This window comes from Vigna radiata, chromosome 8 (assembly GCF_000741045.1).
Source record: "Vigna radiata var. radiata cultivar VC1973A chromosome 8, Vradiata_ver6, whole genome shotgun sequence".
Classification (NCBI taxonomy): Eukaryota; Viridiplantae; Streptophyta; class Magnoliopsida; order Fabales; family Fabaceae; genus Vigna; species Vigna radiata.
The window spans coordinates 31656265-31674478 of NC_028358.1; the positions used below are offsets into that span (position 1 = coordinate 31656265).

Sequence of the window (18214 nt, forward strand, 5' to 3'; positions counted from 1 at the left end):
ATAATGTATGTTCAAATAGATTATAGATATAAAAGTTAAAACTTTATCCATATTTACATGATTTTATATATATTTTTTACTTCATTGATAAACAATTATTTTAAAATCTCTGTAAGTGAACTTATTTATTTATTTACAAATATGAGATTTTTCATTTCTAAAATAATTCTTTTAGTATTTCTTTTGGTTTCAATCATTATATTTTTTTATTGCGCGTATTCTACTATTAGTATTCTATTAAAATGTTTTAATTATTTTTAAAAAAAAACAAAATAAAATATATAGTAGATATTGTATACTTCATACTTTCATTATATTATATTGTTTGCATATATGTACTCCTTTACAGTTAAAAGATAAGGTTATTTGTTTTTTCCTAAATTATTATAAAAATTGTATTTTTTTTTCTCTAAATTAAATTATAAAATGTTTTATCTTTACATTTTGTAAAAGTTATGTAAAATATTTTTCCAATAAATAATATATAGAAATTATATTATAATATAATGTTAAACTTCATTTATCACTTATAAAAATATAAACCTGATGTTTTTTGTAATTTTGGTATATGAAGTAAAATGTGTGTATTTAATTATATACATTTAAAATGTCTTTTTATTTTGACATTTATAAGAAAATAAACAATTTATTTAAAGATAATAACTAATTAAATACAATTATAATGATAATTAATGACAACTCAGATCCTCATCATTGATGATAACTGAATTAAATGAAAAAGTAATAATAATAATAATAATAATAATATAATTAAATGTAATAATAATAACAATCAAATGGTATAAAAAAATATTAAGTTACTAATGTTGATTAAAAGGTATAATTTTATTATTATTTAAGTATATACATTGTCACATTTTTTAAGACATGAAGGTGTTAAGACTTTCCATACTTGTATTTGTAATTTTATATATATATATATATATATATATATATATATATATATATATATATATATATATATATATATATATATGGTTATATTTTAATTCTTTAAAATTTTATTTCAAACATTTTACTCACCTAAAATTATTTGAAACTTTTTTATTTAAAGTTTTCAATCGAACATCACCAAAATATACGTTTTATATTCTATATAATGTTTTTATTTTATCTTAAATTGTATGTATGGTATGTGTTTTGATAATGGATCGAAATTAGTTGTCAAATTTCAAACAAATTATAAACTATTATATCAATAAGTCTTTGAATATCTTTTATAGCATGCATATTTATTTACAATATATATTTCGATGTTTGAGTTAATAGATGACTGTTTGATAGTTAAAGTTAATTCTTAAACTTATAACAAATGTGATCATCTATTTCTTTATCTTAAACTTGAATTTATAGGTTTCATAATAAGTTTTCAATTAACATATCAGTATAATCACATCCCGATAATTAATAATCAAATTTTACCTATAAATGTATTTAACTTGCAACCCTGATCAATCATTAGGTGACTTACCCATAGATCACTTACTTTCCACTTAGGACTATCTGGTTTTCAAAAACTAATTAAAGATATGAGAAAATTAACAATTCAGTCATTTGTTCACCAAGTAGTCACTCATACAATATGAAAGAAAAAAAAAAACCTAAACTTAACAAGCTACAAGTATAATTATGTTACATGAGACTGATATTTTGTTAGTATATATTTTAATTTCAAATTTTAAAATGTAAGCATTTTATTTAATATGTGTGTGATTGATGTAAAAATTGAGTTGTAATTCATTAAAATTAATTAGCGCGATTGACATATAAGCATGATATGTAAAGAACTACTTTTTATAACTTTTGGATGTGTTACTATTGGACTTATATCCGACCGTTTCAATATATATAAGATGAAAAAAAAAATTAAAGATTAAATAAAATTTATCTATTTTATGTTTTAATTTTACATTTGTCGTTTTAAACAGGAATAAAGCAATTTTGTTATCATAACTTATAATTTTCAAAATATTATTAGAATTTATGTTTTTTTTCTAAATTATAATAGAAGAGTTTTATATTCTTCAAACAAATGAAATATGAGATCAATGATTTAGAAAAAGTAGGTTTAATATCTATTTTGGTTCCTTCTTTGGGAGGGTTTGTTTAAAGTGATCTCTCCTTTTTTCAAAAGTTCACTTTAGTCCTACCTTTCGCAAAAACTGTTCAAGTTGGTCCTTTTTGGTAACGGCATTAAGTTCACTAACGGCAGAGCTGCCAGGTGTGTAATGTTTGTGTAATGTTTGATGATGTGGCATTGTAATTTGTTTTAAAAAAAATATATAATGATGATGTGTAAATGAATATAATTAGGGTTGAATTAAAAAAAGGAGGGACCACCAGAGAGGTTTGCCTCCCAGCGCTGCCGCCTTCAAAAATCTCTCGCCGAAATAACCATCTCCCTCGACCTCCATCTTCCTTGCCAGAAACGCAAATCTCCACTGCAGAGTCGTCCTCCCAACGGATTAACACGCCTCCACCACCACTCTCTCAATCTCCCAAACACAGCACCACTACCATCGTTCTCGTTTATCACCGAAAACTCAGACAAACTCCGCCATGACACAGAATGCCACCCAGTCCACCATCGCATCATCACCGTGCTGCCATTGCTTTTGCTTGTTCAAGCCACCGAACACAACAAAACCTCCTCCATGGCATCTGCAAAATTACCATCTTCATCACGCGAAGCTCCTCGCGTCTCAACCTGAAACGCAGAAAACCAGAAACCAAACAAAACCCAGAAATGTGAAACCATCTCCTTCCTCGCATCCTCATTGTGAGAGCGAAACCCTAAACACGACATTCTCCAATCTGCGAGCAGCGCCTCCACATGGGGAAGATTTCAAATCCCAATTGAAATCGTAAATTTGGGTCAAAAATTGGGAACTTAGGGGTTTGATTTTAGGGTTTTTGAAATTGGAAATTTTTCTTTTGGGATTTTTATTCTTGATTTTTCTGGTGTTGCGATTGGAGGGGTTGAGATTTTCATTTTTAGATTGGATTTTTGTGATGATTTCTACGGCAGCCTGATAGTAGTGGCCATGAGGGTGGCGGCACAAGGAAGAAGAAAGGTTTCTACATTTGATTTTTGAGAATGAAAATTCCCAATTTGAAAGTAATTAGGGATAGTCATAATTAATTACCCCAAATGTGTGTTGAGAGAGTAATTAAGGATAGTCATAATTAATTCCCAACCCTAATTATATTCATTTACACATCATCATTTTATATTTTTTTTAAAACAAATTACAATGTCACATTATCAAACATTACACACCTGACAATTCTGCCGTTAGTGAACTTAACGCCGTTACCAAAAAGGACCAACTTGAACAGTTTTTGCGAAAGGTAGGACTAAAGTGAACTTTTAAAAAAAGGAGGAACCACTTTGAACAAACCCTCCCAAAGGAAAGACCAAAATAGGTATTAAATCAAAAAAGTATAATGAGAAGTTTTTATAAAAGAGTCTTATAGATATGATACTTTTTATAAAATGAATCTGATTAATAAAATTTTTATTCATAATATAATGTTTTAAATAATAAAATAATTGAGTATAACCTTTTAAAAACTATTACTTTTTACTATTTCTTTTTTTGCAATTTAACATAATATATCTATTCCTATTACATAATATGTTATATACATATCTTTCATTTTAAATTTGTTAAAAGAATTCTTAGTCTCTTTAATGGACTAAGATTATTAGTTAAAGTAAGATATTATTAACATATAAAATAAAAAAATATAAAGTACCTGGCATCATGTTTTGAGCATAAATATCACATTTCTTAAGTAACTTAACAAATGGACATGGTGTTATCTACTTTCATCATACATTCCATAGTACTCAACACTTTTATTTAGTCTCACAAATTTCACCTTTTTGTCTATTTTTTCTTTTTAATTCATTTAAATAGTTTTTTAAAACATTCACTGTTTGAGATTTATCGTACAGTAAATAAACATATTCGTGATAAATCATAAATAAGAGTTATAAATATTTCTCTTTATTGAAAGAATTTACAATCAACAGTATAAATATATCAATGTTTACTTCTTGTGGTTATTTTTTTGTGTGTTTTGTTTATTTTCCTTTTATATATAATTTACACATATATTTAGATAAGTAAAATATAAATTCAAAATAATTTCATTCATAATTAATCTTTGCATTCTTTTTAACATCCAAAGTTTTACAATATAATATTTTTTATGCATAGAGATGTATTATTATTATAAGATGGATGATTTTATTTATTTGTTTATTATTCATTTAACAATACAAGTATTTAATTGTATATTTAAAAGTATAATGCAATATTGTTTGTACATGTAGAACACGCTATGTATTTTAAATATTATGCCTCACACCAGAAAAAAATAAGAATGAAGTCTATAATTATTAGGAAGGAAATAAATTTGATATATGTAATATAAGTCTATATTATGTGTAATTATGGTGTACACTCATGTAAAATATCAGCTTTATGGAAATTAAAAAAAAAAAGGTGAAATATTTTGATAAATAATGAAGGTGTTATAATTTTCTCTAATAAAGAAAGAAAAAATAAATTAGGACGTCACATTAGATGTTATCAGAGTAATGTTTCATGCGAGACCTGTGAAATGTGTTCATCATAAGATTTTTGTTTATCTTTTTTTACAGAGTACTAGCTCATACAATTCTAGATGACAAATAATATGAGAAAAAATGAATTCATTAAAGCAATGTAAGCTATCAATGTAAGCTATCAGAGACATCACTACTATTTTATTAATGAATCAATAACATGAAAGAATTCCTGAGTCATAATGTTTAGCTGAATTTTTGAGAAACAGACCCCATAACTTTCTAGAGGATATGACCTAGAAATAGTTGAATTATGGATTAAAGAGATGGAGAATATATTTCGAGTTATGAATTGTGTTCACAACAAAAGGGTAAATTATATTAGGGAGTTTATGCAATTGAAACAGGGAAAATATGATAATAGTAAAATATGTTTCCAAGTTTGAAGAATTAGGAAAATATTATACTTTCTTTTATCACATAGATAAGAGGATTGGAGTGTATAAATTTAAAAATGGACTTAGGATTGAATTGAGAAAAGCAGCAGGAATACATAAAATTTTGATTTTCCTATGCTTATTCACAAGTGCATATTTTTTGGAAGAATTTCAAAACAACCAAAATGAAGACATTTTGGACCTCAAATAAGTAAAAAAAAAATAAAAAAGCATGAGGAAAACCTTATAATTGCTCCAGTGAAGGTCTCAATCTAAGCAATCTTCATCATGAAATTATAGTAAACATGCGAATAATAACATTAGATGCTTTAAACGCGAACAAGGTAATTATATTAAAGATTGTTATATTAAGGGATCAGACTCTTTCAATGTGGAAAAACTGGTCACATATTCTCTAAGTGTGGACAACAGAAGTCACATTTTAATCATGTTGTGTCCAAGGCAAGACCTACCACAACAGAGAGAGTTACCACAACAGAGAGAGTTTATGCTATGAATGGAGCTAGAGCCGTTAAAACCCATGATATAATTCAAGGTATGTGTTTTATTAAAGGAACAAATTTAAATGTTAACTGTGACTCAAGTGCAACTCACTAATTCATTTCTAATAATTATGTTCAACACCTTGACTTGTCGACCTCTTTTCTTGATATTAGTTTAGTTTTTTCATCTCACACAAGTAAATGTGTAATTATCAATAAAGTTTGTTTAAATTGTCTTCTATTTATTCAAAATAGAAAATTCCTTGTAAATTTAGTTTGTTTACCTTTGTCTCAATTAGACGTGATCTTAGGTATGAACTGATTATCTTTCAATTAAGTCCTTTTGAATTGTGTCAAGAAATCAATAATATTTTCAAACTCTGAGAATCTTTTAAAATCACCTATCGACTTGGTAAGTAAGTGCTTAAGGAATGAAATTCAAGGATATTTGTTATTATCTTCTATGAAAATAAAGGGGGAAGTTGATTTAAAAAATATAACAGTTGCTCAAAATTTTCCTCAAGTTTTTTCGAATGATATTCCTGGTTACCACCTAAGAGAGAAATTAAGTTTTCCACATATTTAATGCTTGAAAATGAACAAATCTTTATAGGACCATATAGGATGTCACCCTTTGAATTAGATAAGCTAAAGAAACAATTAAAAGAGTTCACTAGTACAAAAATCATATTTTATGACGTACAAAAACGAACTATGATGTACATAGTTTTGTACGTTATAATAGGTCTACATATTTTATGACGTAGCAAAAATTTACATCATGATAACCTGAACATATTACACACTGTTTCTAAAATCAGTCTATTTTTTTATATGAATATTGGAGAAAATTGTTTCGAATTGATATTGAGTAAAATTATCTATGTTCATCTAAGGAGTCTATAAAAAAAGAAATAACTCTAATGAATGTGAACATAGATAATTTTACTCAATATTCGAAACAATTTTCTTCAATATTCATATAAAAAAAATGGACTAATTTTAGAAACTGCATCATAATATGTTCAGGTTATCATGATGTAAATTTTTGATACGTCATAAAATGTGTAGACCTATTATAAAATACAAAACTATGTATGTCATAATTCGTTTTTGTACCTCATAAAATATGATTTTTGTACTAGTGGCATTTAAACGACTCTTTAAAGCTTGAGGATGGAAGAAAAACTTAGAGATCAACAAAGAAAGATAAACGCTTTATACAATATGCCACAGAATGACTATGAGAAAATTAAGCAGCAGAAAATGAAATTCGGGAACATGAGTAAAATTCTCATGGGATTTTGTGACACCAATATGATTGTTCTAGAACACAATTTTGGAATAATAGATTCCTTAAATGTGTCCAACTGAATTTGGATTGTAATCAGTTACTGTTCGATATACATTTTACATTCGGTACAGGATTGATTTGCACTATTATTTTCTGATTACATTCTTTTGATTGGATTTGCTATATTGCTATATACATTTTACATTTGGATTTGGATTTCTGATACATTTTACTGTTAGAGATTCATATCAAAACTCTAATTCGCACACACTCTTAAACTCACAGAAAGCAATTACAGTGTAGTATGGAATGAATAACGGGTTTGTATTCACAAGAAACCCACCCACCATGCAGAAACCCATTGCTATTATATTATGTTTTATAATAGAAAAATATTCGAAGCAATTTTCTTCAATATTTATATAAAAAAATGGACTAATTTTAGAAACTGCATCATAATATGTTCAGGTTATCATGATGTAAATTTTTTGTGTAGATCTATTATAACGTACAAAACTATGTACGTCATAATTCGTTTTTGTACGTCATAAAATATGATTTTTGTACTAGTGGTTACTTGAAAAACCGTTTATTCATCTTAGTATGTCACCTTGGGAGCTTTAATTTTGTTAGTTTAGAAAGATGGAAGTTTTAGGTTATGTGTAGATTAATGTCAGTTAAATAAATTTAGCATAAAGAATAACACCCTCTTCCAAAAATAGATGATTTGATGGACTAACGCAAAGGAGCCTCTATATTTTCAAAATTAGACTTGAGGTCATAATATCTTCATATTAAAGTAAAAGCAGAAGACATACAAAAAATTGTATTCAGAACTAGGTATGGTCATTATGAGTATCGAGTGATGCCTTTTGGTGTGACCAATGCTCCTGTAATATATATGGATTATATGAATAAAATTTTTCGTCCATTTTTATATAATTTTGTAATTATTTTTATAAATGACACTCTTATTTGTTCTAAGACTCTTGAAAAGCACATGGAACACCTTCTAATTGTCTTGTAGATTTTGAAAGACAAACAATTGTATGCTAAATTGTCTAAGTGCTATTTTTGGTTAGAAGAAGAGAAATTCTTAGAACATGTGATTTGTAAAGGAGTGTTGGTAGATCCAACCAAAGTAGAATCAACTTTACAATTGGAACCACTAAAAACCTTGATTCATATTCATAGTTTCCTTGTTTTGTAGGATATTATAGAAAATTCATTAAAAGATTTTTTAAAATAGTAATGCTTTTAACTCAACTCACCAAAATGGGTCAAGTTTTTGTATGGATAGAAAAATATGAAAATAGTTATCAAGAACTCAATAAAAGATTAACCACTTCTCCTATTTTAGCTTTACTTGATCCTAATGGACATTTTGTGATGCTTCAAAATTGGATAGGATATGTTCTTACGCAAGATAAAAGGGTAATTGCATATGCTTCCAAGCAACTACGAACACATGAGAAAAATGATCCAAACCATAATCTAGAACTAGTTGCCATTGTTTTTGCACTTAAAATATGGAGACATTATGTCTATGGTGGTAAGTTTGAAGTTTTTAATGATGATAAGAGTTTGAAATGCTTGTTTGATCAAAAGGAGTTAAATACAAGACAAACAAGATAGATGAAATTCTTGAAAGATTATGATACATGTAATATAAGTCTATTATGTATAATTATGGTGTACACCTATGTAAAATACCAACTTTATGGAAATAAAAAATAAATCTTGTGAAATATTTTGATAAATAATGAAGGTGTTATAATTTTCTCAGATAAATGAAGAAAAAATAAATTAGGATGTCACACAATCTTTGAAAATGTATCCTAAATGTCTATGTGCACAAGTAAGCAAAACATGATGCAAGGTCATAAGAGTTTCAACATATAAATTGTCAAAATTCAATTCATATAAATCACCGTAAAATGTACCATATTCAATTGTACCATTACACTTATTCAAAGTGAAACAACAATTCCCAAACCTAAAAAAAATCTAACGACATCAAGTTTCGACAAAGAAACTAAGTTCTTAGAAATAATAGGTACATAAAAAGTATTAATCAAGTCTAAATGAAATCCAGTAACAAGGATTATGTGATAAGTCCTAATAGCTTCAATTGGAACCTTCACTCTATTTTCCATAAAGACAAACTTCACATTTGGATTTATGATTTAGGTTGAAAGGATTTTATGCATCATATTAAAAACATGAATTGTATAATCAACCCACTAAGTATTATGGAGAACTTGAATTAATTTTGTTTCAAAACATATATAAAGATTGTGTCTAACTATAAATTTGATTATTTTTATTTTAATTTTTATTGAACTTTTTTAGTTATCTTAAATGTCTTCCATGTCATCACCTATCGTGCGACAAAAGAAATGTCCTTATCACTATATTAAGGAAACCACACTTATTATTAGAGCTGTCAAGCACAGATTCTGGTCGGGTTGGGTTTGAAAAAATTGTATTTATTTTATGCGGGTCAGATTTCAATTCGGTTCATTTAAACCTAACTCATCCGGATTGAACCCGTGGTGGGCTGGGTTGACCCACTAACCCACCTACCTAATTTTATTTTATTAAAATTTAATTTTAATTTTATAAAAAAATATTTATTATTCTTTTTTTCTTGAAAAAATTATTTAAGTTCCCTATATCAAAACTAATTAAACACCGGTATGGAGTGAGATTTAGGAGTGAAATTCGTTTAGATTTGAATTGTATAAAATTTGTAATTTTTTTATTTAAAAAAATTGTAATTAAGTAAGCTAGTGAACCAACTCATTTACCCACCAACCCGTGGTGGGTCAGACTGAGTTTGAATTTTTTTTGACTTGCTAATAAATGAGTCGGGCTGAGTTGGCTCACTAAGGGGGGTTGCTCCCTCCACCTCCCCAACTCGACCCTACACCTCCCCATAATTTTTTTAAGGGTTAAATATGTTTTTATTCCCTATACTTTGGGGCGATTTTGGTTTTAGTCTCTCTTTCAAACTAAGGTACAATTTAGTCCTTCAACTTTAGAAAACTCTGATTTTAGTCCTTTTTATCTAATTTTTTTAGTTTTATTTGTTGTTTCAAGCGCGTTTCTGAGTTAACATTGAAGCAAAAATGTTACAAACAGTGTAAACAATCCAAATACTATAATCAAACGTGCTTGAAACAATAAATAAAGTTAAAAAAAAATGGGTAAAAAGGACTAAAACTAGAGTTTTCTAAAGTTGAAGGACTAAATTGTACCTTAGTTTGAAAAAGGGGCTAAAACCAAAATCGCCCCAAAGTATAGGGACTAAAAACATATTTAACATTTTTTTTTAATTATAAAACTACCCTTTTTACTTTAATTTTTTACTTTTTACTTTTTGTATGAAAACCCTAAATCCCTCATTTTTCACTCACAGTCGTCTCTCCCCTCCCTCCAACACTCTCACTTTCAAACTTTTCTCCTCCAGATCCGTTTTATCCAAGCCCTTTTCTCCTCCAGATCCATTTCATCCCAACCCCTTATAGAGTCCCTAATTTAAGAGTGCATGCACAACATCGACAAAAAATGTGGCAAGGGATCATGCAGGTGTGTGCAACGGTGGCGCCGGTGAGGCATACGGTGACGTAGGGTTCACTGGTGATGATTTAGCGGTGGCGGTGACGAGTGGAGTGGAGCTTCTGTTTCTCGATGCTGGAGGCGCTACAAGTGTTAAGGACAGAGAAGAACTTCCGTTTCCCGGTGCACTCATCTTGGCCGGAGAGAGCAACATCGAGGAGGTGCAGCTCGATGACGTGGTCACGCTAGTGTTTAGGTTCAAAACTAAAACTTTGCATCGTTCCTTCTGCGCGACTGCTTTGTTTGACGGTGTTCATAACCAAGCAACATGGCGAATGTGTTGCAGTACCAATTGGAGCGCATGGTGGATGAGGTTGACGACCTCGACAATACCATCTTGGGATAGCCGCAACCACCAAGCGCGCAACTTTGATGTCCCGGAACTATGGTGAGTGTACCTATGATAATGGTGCAGGTCAAGTGATGGTGGTGGGGCGGTGGGGAAGAAATAGATGAAGGAAAAAGAAAGGAAAGGAAGAATAGTGAAGGGGAAGTGAAACGAAAATCAGGAAATAGAGATCTGTTAGATTTGGGGGGTGCACTTGCACAAAGAGGAAATAAGGAAAAATATCTTAATGGTGAAAGTAAAAAAAAAAAATAATATAAGGATAGAATTGGAATTAAGAGAATTTGGAGAGGTACAAGAAGTGTTGAAGTGGAGGGAGTAACACGTCACACTAAGTGATCAACCTGTGGTGAGCCGAGTCGGATCAGATCATACCGGATGACTCGTTTTAACGACTCTACTTATTATCTAACACATTTTTAATCAAAAGCAATCCAAACCAATAGTCTTTTCACCTTAACCACAATATTATTTTATATTAATTATAATCTCTCACATTTATTGGAGTAATATGTAAAAACAACTAAACAAGACTATAAAACAAGATACAATCTACTAACCTATTTAATGAAAAAAAAATTAACAAAATTTCATTTAATCAAAGTTTTTTATATACATATACACTAGAGAAATTTATTTATTTTTCACATATATATTTACTATACTTTTCTCTATAATCAAATCCTTACGGTTACAAATTTCACATGAAGAAAATTTTGAAAGAGCATTAATTAAACATTAAATAATAATTAATATTAACTTAATACATATATTAAATACATTTAATATATGGTTTAATACATATAGTAAATAATATGTTTTGTCTTAAATTAGCACACTATGATTTATGCTCATTTAATGAATTGATTTTATTTTGAATTTCCTTATTCTTAATATTTATTCTTTTTTGACAGGTTGTCCCATCTTAACTTAAACAAATTTCCTCCTTTAATATGTTCCTTTATTATTTTGATTCTCCTTATACTTCATGTTTTATTCTTTCTACATGATATGCCTTTAAATAAACCTTTATTTTTATTTTTTAATTTTTCTTATGTTTTGCGTTTTATTTTTACTCCATGATGACCTGCTTTTAAGTAAAAAAAGAAAAAACGGGCTTATAAATATATTTTACTAATACTATCTAGTGAAATCTAATATTAATAAAAAAAATTAGGTTTAAACCCTTTTTTTTTCGTAAGTTAAGTTTTGATGTTCACCTTAGTTTCCACTTTAAAAAATGTTCACCTTTAGTCTTTATGATATAAAGAATGTATTAAATCTGTCCTCATGACAGCACTTAATGACACAATAAATCACAATACCTAGATATCCAATATTGTGTGACAACACATGTTTTTCATTAAGTGATTTGTTGTTCATAACACCTTCCATTAATAAATCACACAATATTGGATATCTAGGTATTGTGATTTATTGTTCATTAAGTGCTGTCATGATGACATATTTGATACATTTTTCATATCATAGAGACTAAAGGCCGACATTTTTAAAAGTGGAAACTAAACTGAATATCAGAACTTAACTTAAAGACCAAAAAATGGTTTAAATCAAAATATTACTATCATAAAAATAATATGTATGCGTGTATGAGTGCAAATTTTTTTATAATAAAAATAAAATTATAAGTTAAAAATGAATTAATATCATAACTATTAAAATAAAAATTATTATGAAAATTAATAAGTGTAAAAAAGTCACATAAAATAACAATCATAAAAGTAACTTTTTTTTATTAATTATAATCATATAATAGAATCAAGATGAATAACATGAAATAAAAAAACCATGTTGAAGAACAATAATTGATTTAAAACTTCAATAAAATAGGAGAATTATTTGACACGTTAAACAACACCTATCAATATTTGTGCTGTACAGTATTTCAAAATTAAATATCACGTATTTATTATAAATGTTCATCTCATCATCTTCAAATGTAATTTTAATCAATTTAACAGTAAAAATCTGATTGTAATTTTTCTAAAGCAAACACTAAATTGAGATAAATAAAAGTACGAAGACTGATTTGAAATTTTGTACGAAAACGGAAACAAATAAAATTGTTTAACCTTTTCATTTATTTTTATCTAAATTTGATAAAGCTAAGATAATAAGAAATATGTTAATGACATCATTAATGGTTATAAATAGTCCATAATTAAAAAAGACAAAAACTGTAGAAGTAGAATTCAAATTGTCCTGCATCGAGGACTGTTCTTGATGGAGCGGATGGCTGGAAGCAATCCCAAGCAGAATTACCCTGCCCCGACACAAATGTTAAATATTATAAATATAGATTAAAATAACGTATATGATCATTTTTTAGAAATAAAAAACTTACTAATATAATTATTTAATTAATTTATTAATTTTGAAATTGATAATTTATTTTATTTAATTTTCTTTATAAGACAGCAGACCTTAAAATAAAATGAGTTGTTTTCTTTTTGTTATATATATGTATGAAATTTCCCCACCCTTCTTCCCTAAAATTCCTATTTACTTTCAGTCTCTTTCATTAGTTTTTCTTGAAACACGCCACAATCTCCATCATCATCGTCATCATCATCATGATGATCACACTGAACTCTTCCTCCTCATTAACGGATTTGGGCTGCAGCATAAGGATTCAGAAGAAGCCCATTAGAAAGGTGGTAGATTGTGCTCTACAATCTCCCTCAGTCATCAATTTCCCAAAACAACCCCAAGACAAATCTCAAATTACCCAAGAACCCACCACCCCTGCGTTGACGACAGACTCTCCCAAAAGGACTCAGTTGAACCCATTTCAAAAAGCCGCTGCAATGGCCCTAGACATATTCGAGAGCGCGTTGCTTGCACGCGAGCTTCGACAACCTCTCTCCAAAACCACGGACCCACGCGTCCAACTCGCCGGAAACTACGCCCCCGTCCCTGAACACCCAGTTCAACATTCCTTACCTGTAATAGGCACAATCCCCGAGGCAATCAATGGGGTCTATCTTCGTAACGGCGCCAACCCATTGTTCCAGCCCAAGTCCGGACACCACCTCTTCGACGGCGACGGCATGGTCCACGCCGTTAAAATCAATGACGGTACTGCAAGCTACGCATGCCGCTTCACCCAAACGCAGAGACTCATGCAAGAGCGCCAACTGGGAAAACCAGTCTTCCCCAAAGCAATCGGCCAACTCCATGGCATTTCCGGCATCGCCAGGCTTCTTCTCTTCTACGCTCGAGGTCTTTGTGGCATCGTCGACCACCGCCGTGGCGCAGGCGCCGCTAACGCTGGCCTCGTTTTCTTCAACGGAAAACTCCTCGCCATGTCCGAAGACGATCTCCCCTACGAGCTTCGAGTTACCGCCTCCGGCGACCTCCAAACAGTCGGCCGTTACAGCTTCCACGACCAACTGGATTCCTCTATGATCGCGCACCCTAAGATTGACCCTATCTCAGGAGAGCTTTTCTCTCTGAGCTACGACATTACCAGTCCCTGCCTCAGGTACTTTAATTTCTCGCCGAAGGAGGTGAAGTCACCAGACGTCGAAATCCGGCTTGACATTCCGACGATGACGCACGACTTTGCGATCACGGAGAATTTCGCGGTAATCCCCGACCAACAGGTGGTTTTCAAGCTGAGCCAAATGTTAAATGGAGGTTCACCGGTGATGTACGATGACAAGAAGACATCGCGGTTCGGCGTCCTCCCTAAGCACGCCACAGACGAGTCGAGCATCTTGTGGGTGGAGTCGCCGAACACGTTCTGCTTCCACCTGGTCAATGCGTGGGAGGAACGCGACACAGAGGAGGTGGTGATAATCGGGTCATGCATGACGCCCCCGGATTCGGTCTTCAACGATAGCGAGGAAAATCTGAGGACCATCTTAACAGAAATAAGGCTGAATCTGAGAACAGGGGCATCGAGGCGGAGAGTTGTGGTTCCCAACATGAACCTGGAAATAGGGATGGTAAACAGGAAGCGACTGGGGAGGAAAACCCGGTTCGCGTACATGGCTATTGCTGAACCGTGGCCAAAGGTATCCGGTTTGGCGAAGGTGAACCTGGTGAGTGGGGAGGTGAGGAAGCACGAGTATGGGGAGAGAAGGTTTGGAGGAGAGCCGTTCTTTTTGCCCACAGGCGACGGAGAAAACGAAGATGAAGGGTACGTTATGGCTTTTGTGCATGATGAGATGAGATGGCAGTCTGAGTTGCAGATTTTGAATGGCGTGGACTTGAAGTTAGAGGCTACTGTGATTCTGCCAACCAGAGTACCCTATGGGTTTCATGGGACCTTTGTGGAGGCTAAGGATCTGGCCTCACAGAACATTGATTAATCACCATTGCAGTAACCCAGTGCTGCTGCATGTGGCACATGTGTACTATTTTATTGGCTTGCGTACAGGGAGACAGACAGGTCCCTCCCCAGGTTCTCCACAACATAGACTATGATGCTCCTCTTTTATCTTTTGCTAAATAAATACTGGAATCTCTACCATACATGGAGCTCAGCTGCTTTCTGTTTTTTCTTTTTTTTTCAATATACATTTATTTATTTTGATGAATTCACTTTTTGTTACGTCTTGGGTTCGGTTTTGCAAGTGTATGATCACTCCTGTTTTTCTCACTCTCTTCTTGTATTCATCTGTGAAAGTGTTGTCGGCATTCACATGTTGCTCTGATAACCAAGTTTCTTTCCACCAACTGCTCACCATTCACATTACCACACACCATCTCATCTTATCTTAGGAAATTCAATCAAGGAAAATACAAAAAAATATTTTTTTGATAATTATTATTAATGTTCAGGATATGATCGACCTTAATGTATTTGTCTTAATTTTGATTAAAGATCTGGCCAAGAATACGAGTATGAGCTGAGCACGCATAGCAATCTTGCTAACATCGTCTGTAGACAGTTTGAATATTAGATCCAAAAGTTGAACCTAAATCTGATTTATAACTAGTTTTTCATCAACAGATAGATTAGATATTATTTTATTATTATCTTTATATCTAATAAACAAAAATGCAACCTTTCAAAATCAAAGGAACTATTTTGATCGTACAGTAGTAACTTAAAGTTTTTGTACATAGCAACTTCAACTTGAATAAGGTTTCAAAGTAAGGCATTGATTTTAATATGATGGTGAAGTAGAAGGTCAAAGTCTAAAGGCCCGCCAACTTAGCCCGGGAATAAGACCTCTCTAAGCTTCAGAGCCAAGAATGATAACTTTCCATATATGTTAGGATACATCTAAATTGTAAGAAACATTTCGTATATTTATTTAAGATGAGTATTTGTTGATTTCTTTTCTCTTTTTTATCTTCTATTATTTTATTTATTTATCTATGATTATTATTACTATAAAAATATTAATTATGGTAATTTTTGTTGTTGTTATAATGATATATTATTAATATTTTTTATTATTATTAATGTATTAAAATTAATTTTTAAATAATATATTTTAAAAAGATAATACTTTAACTTACATATAATACTAAAAACTAGATAAGTATGATGAAATAAAATTTTAAAAATTAAAATGCGAGAAACAAATCAATTTGTTTGAGGGTATAATTGTTTTAAACGAGATGAAACATAGATACTTTATTATTTTAGATAAAATTAGCATAAATAAAAAATATTATTATTTCAATAGTTGGTCATATTATCTTTTTAAAAATTTATCTTTTGTCTTTTCTCTGTATTTTTTAAATAATCAGTCATTTTCTTTTATATATGAATTAACCTTAGAGATGATATTGAATGGTAGAATACTTTTTATATAAAAAAAAAGTAGTTTTTGAGTAGTTTTTTTTTTCTCGAGTTGGTTTATAGGAAGTGATACATACGTTAAGGCTTTGCATATGTTTATGGAGAAAAAGTAAATATCTATTAGTTCAATGTTTAATTGTTTATCAAAATATCTTATATACATGTTTAATACTTTTTGTGAGGTTAGTGAAGATGAGAGTTTAAGATTAATGAGAAAGTTATAAAAGTAAAAGAAATTAGTTAATTTTGATAACACCTTAGATAAGTGGTCCACAGTGTCAATGTGATTTGTCATAATACTGGGTTTCATGTACGGAAGGGGTTTACAATAGAGTCAATGTTCTTTATAGACATAACTAGTTAGTAATATCACTAGTAAAAAATTGATCTTTTACCGCACACATTGTGCAGCGGTTCAATAGAAACCGAAGCATAATATTGTATGGTGGCATTTTTGAAATTATATCGACAGTATAGACCGCAACCACGGTCTATTCCCCCTGCAAAATTCTGACATTCCGCAAAAGCAGTTCTGAAAAAAAATTGCAAGGGAATATACCGCGGTTCTGAGGGGAACCGCGGTATATTCCCTTGTAATTTTTTTTTTCAGAACTGTTTTTGTGAAATGTCAGAATTTTGCAAAAAAAAAAATTGCAGGGGAATATATCGCGGTTCCCCTCAGAACCGTAGTCTATTCCCCTGAAATTTTTTTCAGAACTGCTTTTGAGGAATGTTAGAATTTTGCAGGGGGAATAGACCGTGGTTCTCAGGGGAACTGCGATCTATTCCCCTTGCAAAATTTTTAATTTTGAATATTTAAGGGAATAGGTCGCGGTTTGACGGTGAACCGCGACATAAAGTTTGAAAAAAACTTCAAAAATGTCATTTCAGATGTATTTTGAATTTTTTTTTAAAGGAGAATAAGCCTTGGTTAAGCGGTGAACCGCTGTCTATTCCCCTGCTTAGGTTATAAAAATAAAAGACACGGGATTAGTGTCATCATTTTCCTTCTTCTTCACGCGCAAACAGTTTCAGAGCCTCCTTCGTCACGCGATCCTCTGCTTCCATTTCAATCATTTTTCACCGTTTAAACCCATTTTTGTTCGGTGTCGTGGCCATTGTCAATGTTGGGAAAGAGTTTTAATCGATCAAAATCATTCGAAACATCTTTTTATTGGTTTTTTCGATTCTTCCCCTTAGAGGTAAATTGCGTTTTGATGTTTGTTTTTATTTCTAAAACTAATATTTGTTTGTATATTTTTACAGGTTTGAATTTTTTAGAGTTGAATTTTCTAGCGTTTTGATCGCGGGTTGTTCATTGTTATTGGCTTTTCACACTATCAAGTTCTTATATTAATGTTTAAATTTTACTTTTATTAGATTGTATAATTTTGTACGATTGAATATGTGATTGAATGATCATATAATTTTGTATCCTTAGATTTTGTATGATTGTATAATTTTTATGATAGTATGATTTTTTATTTTAAAGTCAGAATATTTACGTATGGATCAAAATTGGATGTAAATATTGATTATTGTGTTGAATCTGCATTGATATGCAGGTCTGTTTTTATGATACTGGATATCACAAAAACAGACCTGCTATTAAAAAAAATTCAGGAGAATAAGCC

The 18214-nt window shown here is 30.7% G+C and overlaps 1 protein-coding gene across 1 annotated transcript; it reads left to right on the forward strand.

Moving 5' to 3' along the window:
* Nucleotides 1–8106: 8106 nt before the first annotated feature.
* Nucleotides 8107–15615, forward strand: LOC106770528 (9-cis-epoxycarotenoid dioxygenase NCED3, chloroplastic-like). Its single transcript, XM_014656332.2, has 3 exons — nucleotides 8107–8383; nucleotides 10423–10631; nucleotides 13345–15615. The coding sequence occupies exons 1-3, from the start codon at nucleotides 8107–8109 to the stop codon at nucleotides 15133–15135; spliced, it is 2277 nt and encodes a 758-aa protein (XP_014511818.1). The 3' UTR covers nucleotides 15136–15615.
* Nucleotides 15616–18214: the final 2599 nt, after the last annotated feature.

Coding starts and splice junctions, on each gene's coding strand:
- LOC106770528 (XM_014656332.2), top strand. CDS start 8,107: ATGGGTCAAGTTTTTGTATGGATAGAAAAATATGAAAATAGTTATCAA. Junction 8,384..10,422: donor GAGACATTATGTCTATGGTG/GTAAGTTTGAAG, acceptor GGGATCATGCAG/GTGTGTGCAACGGTGGCGCC. Junction 10,632..13,344: donor AGGTGCAGCTCGATGACGTG/GTCACGCTAGTG, acceptor CTCTTTCATTAG/TTTTTCTTGAAACACGCCAC.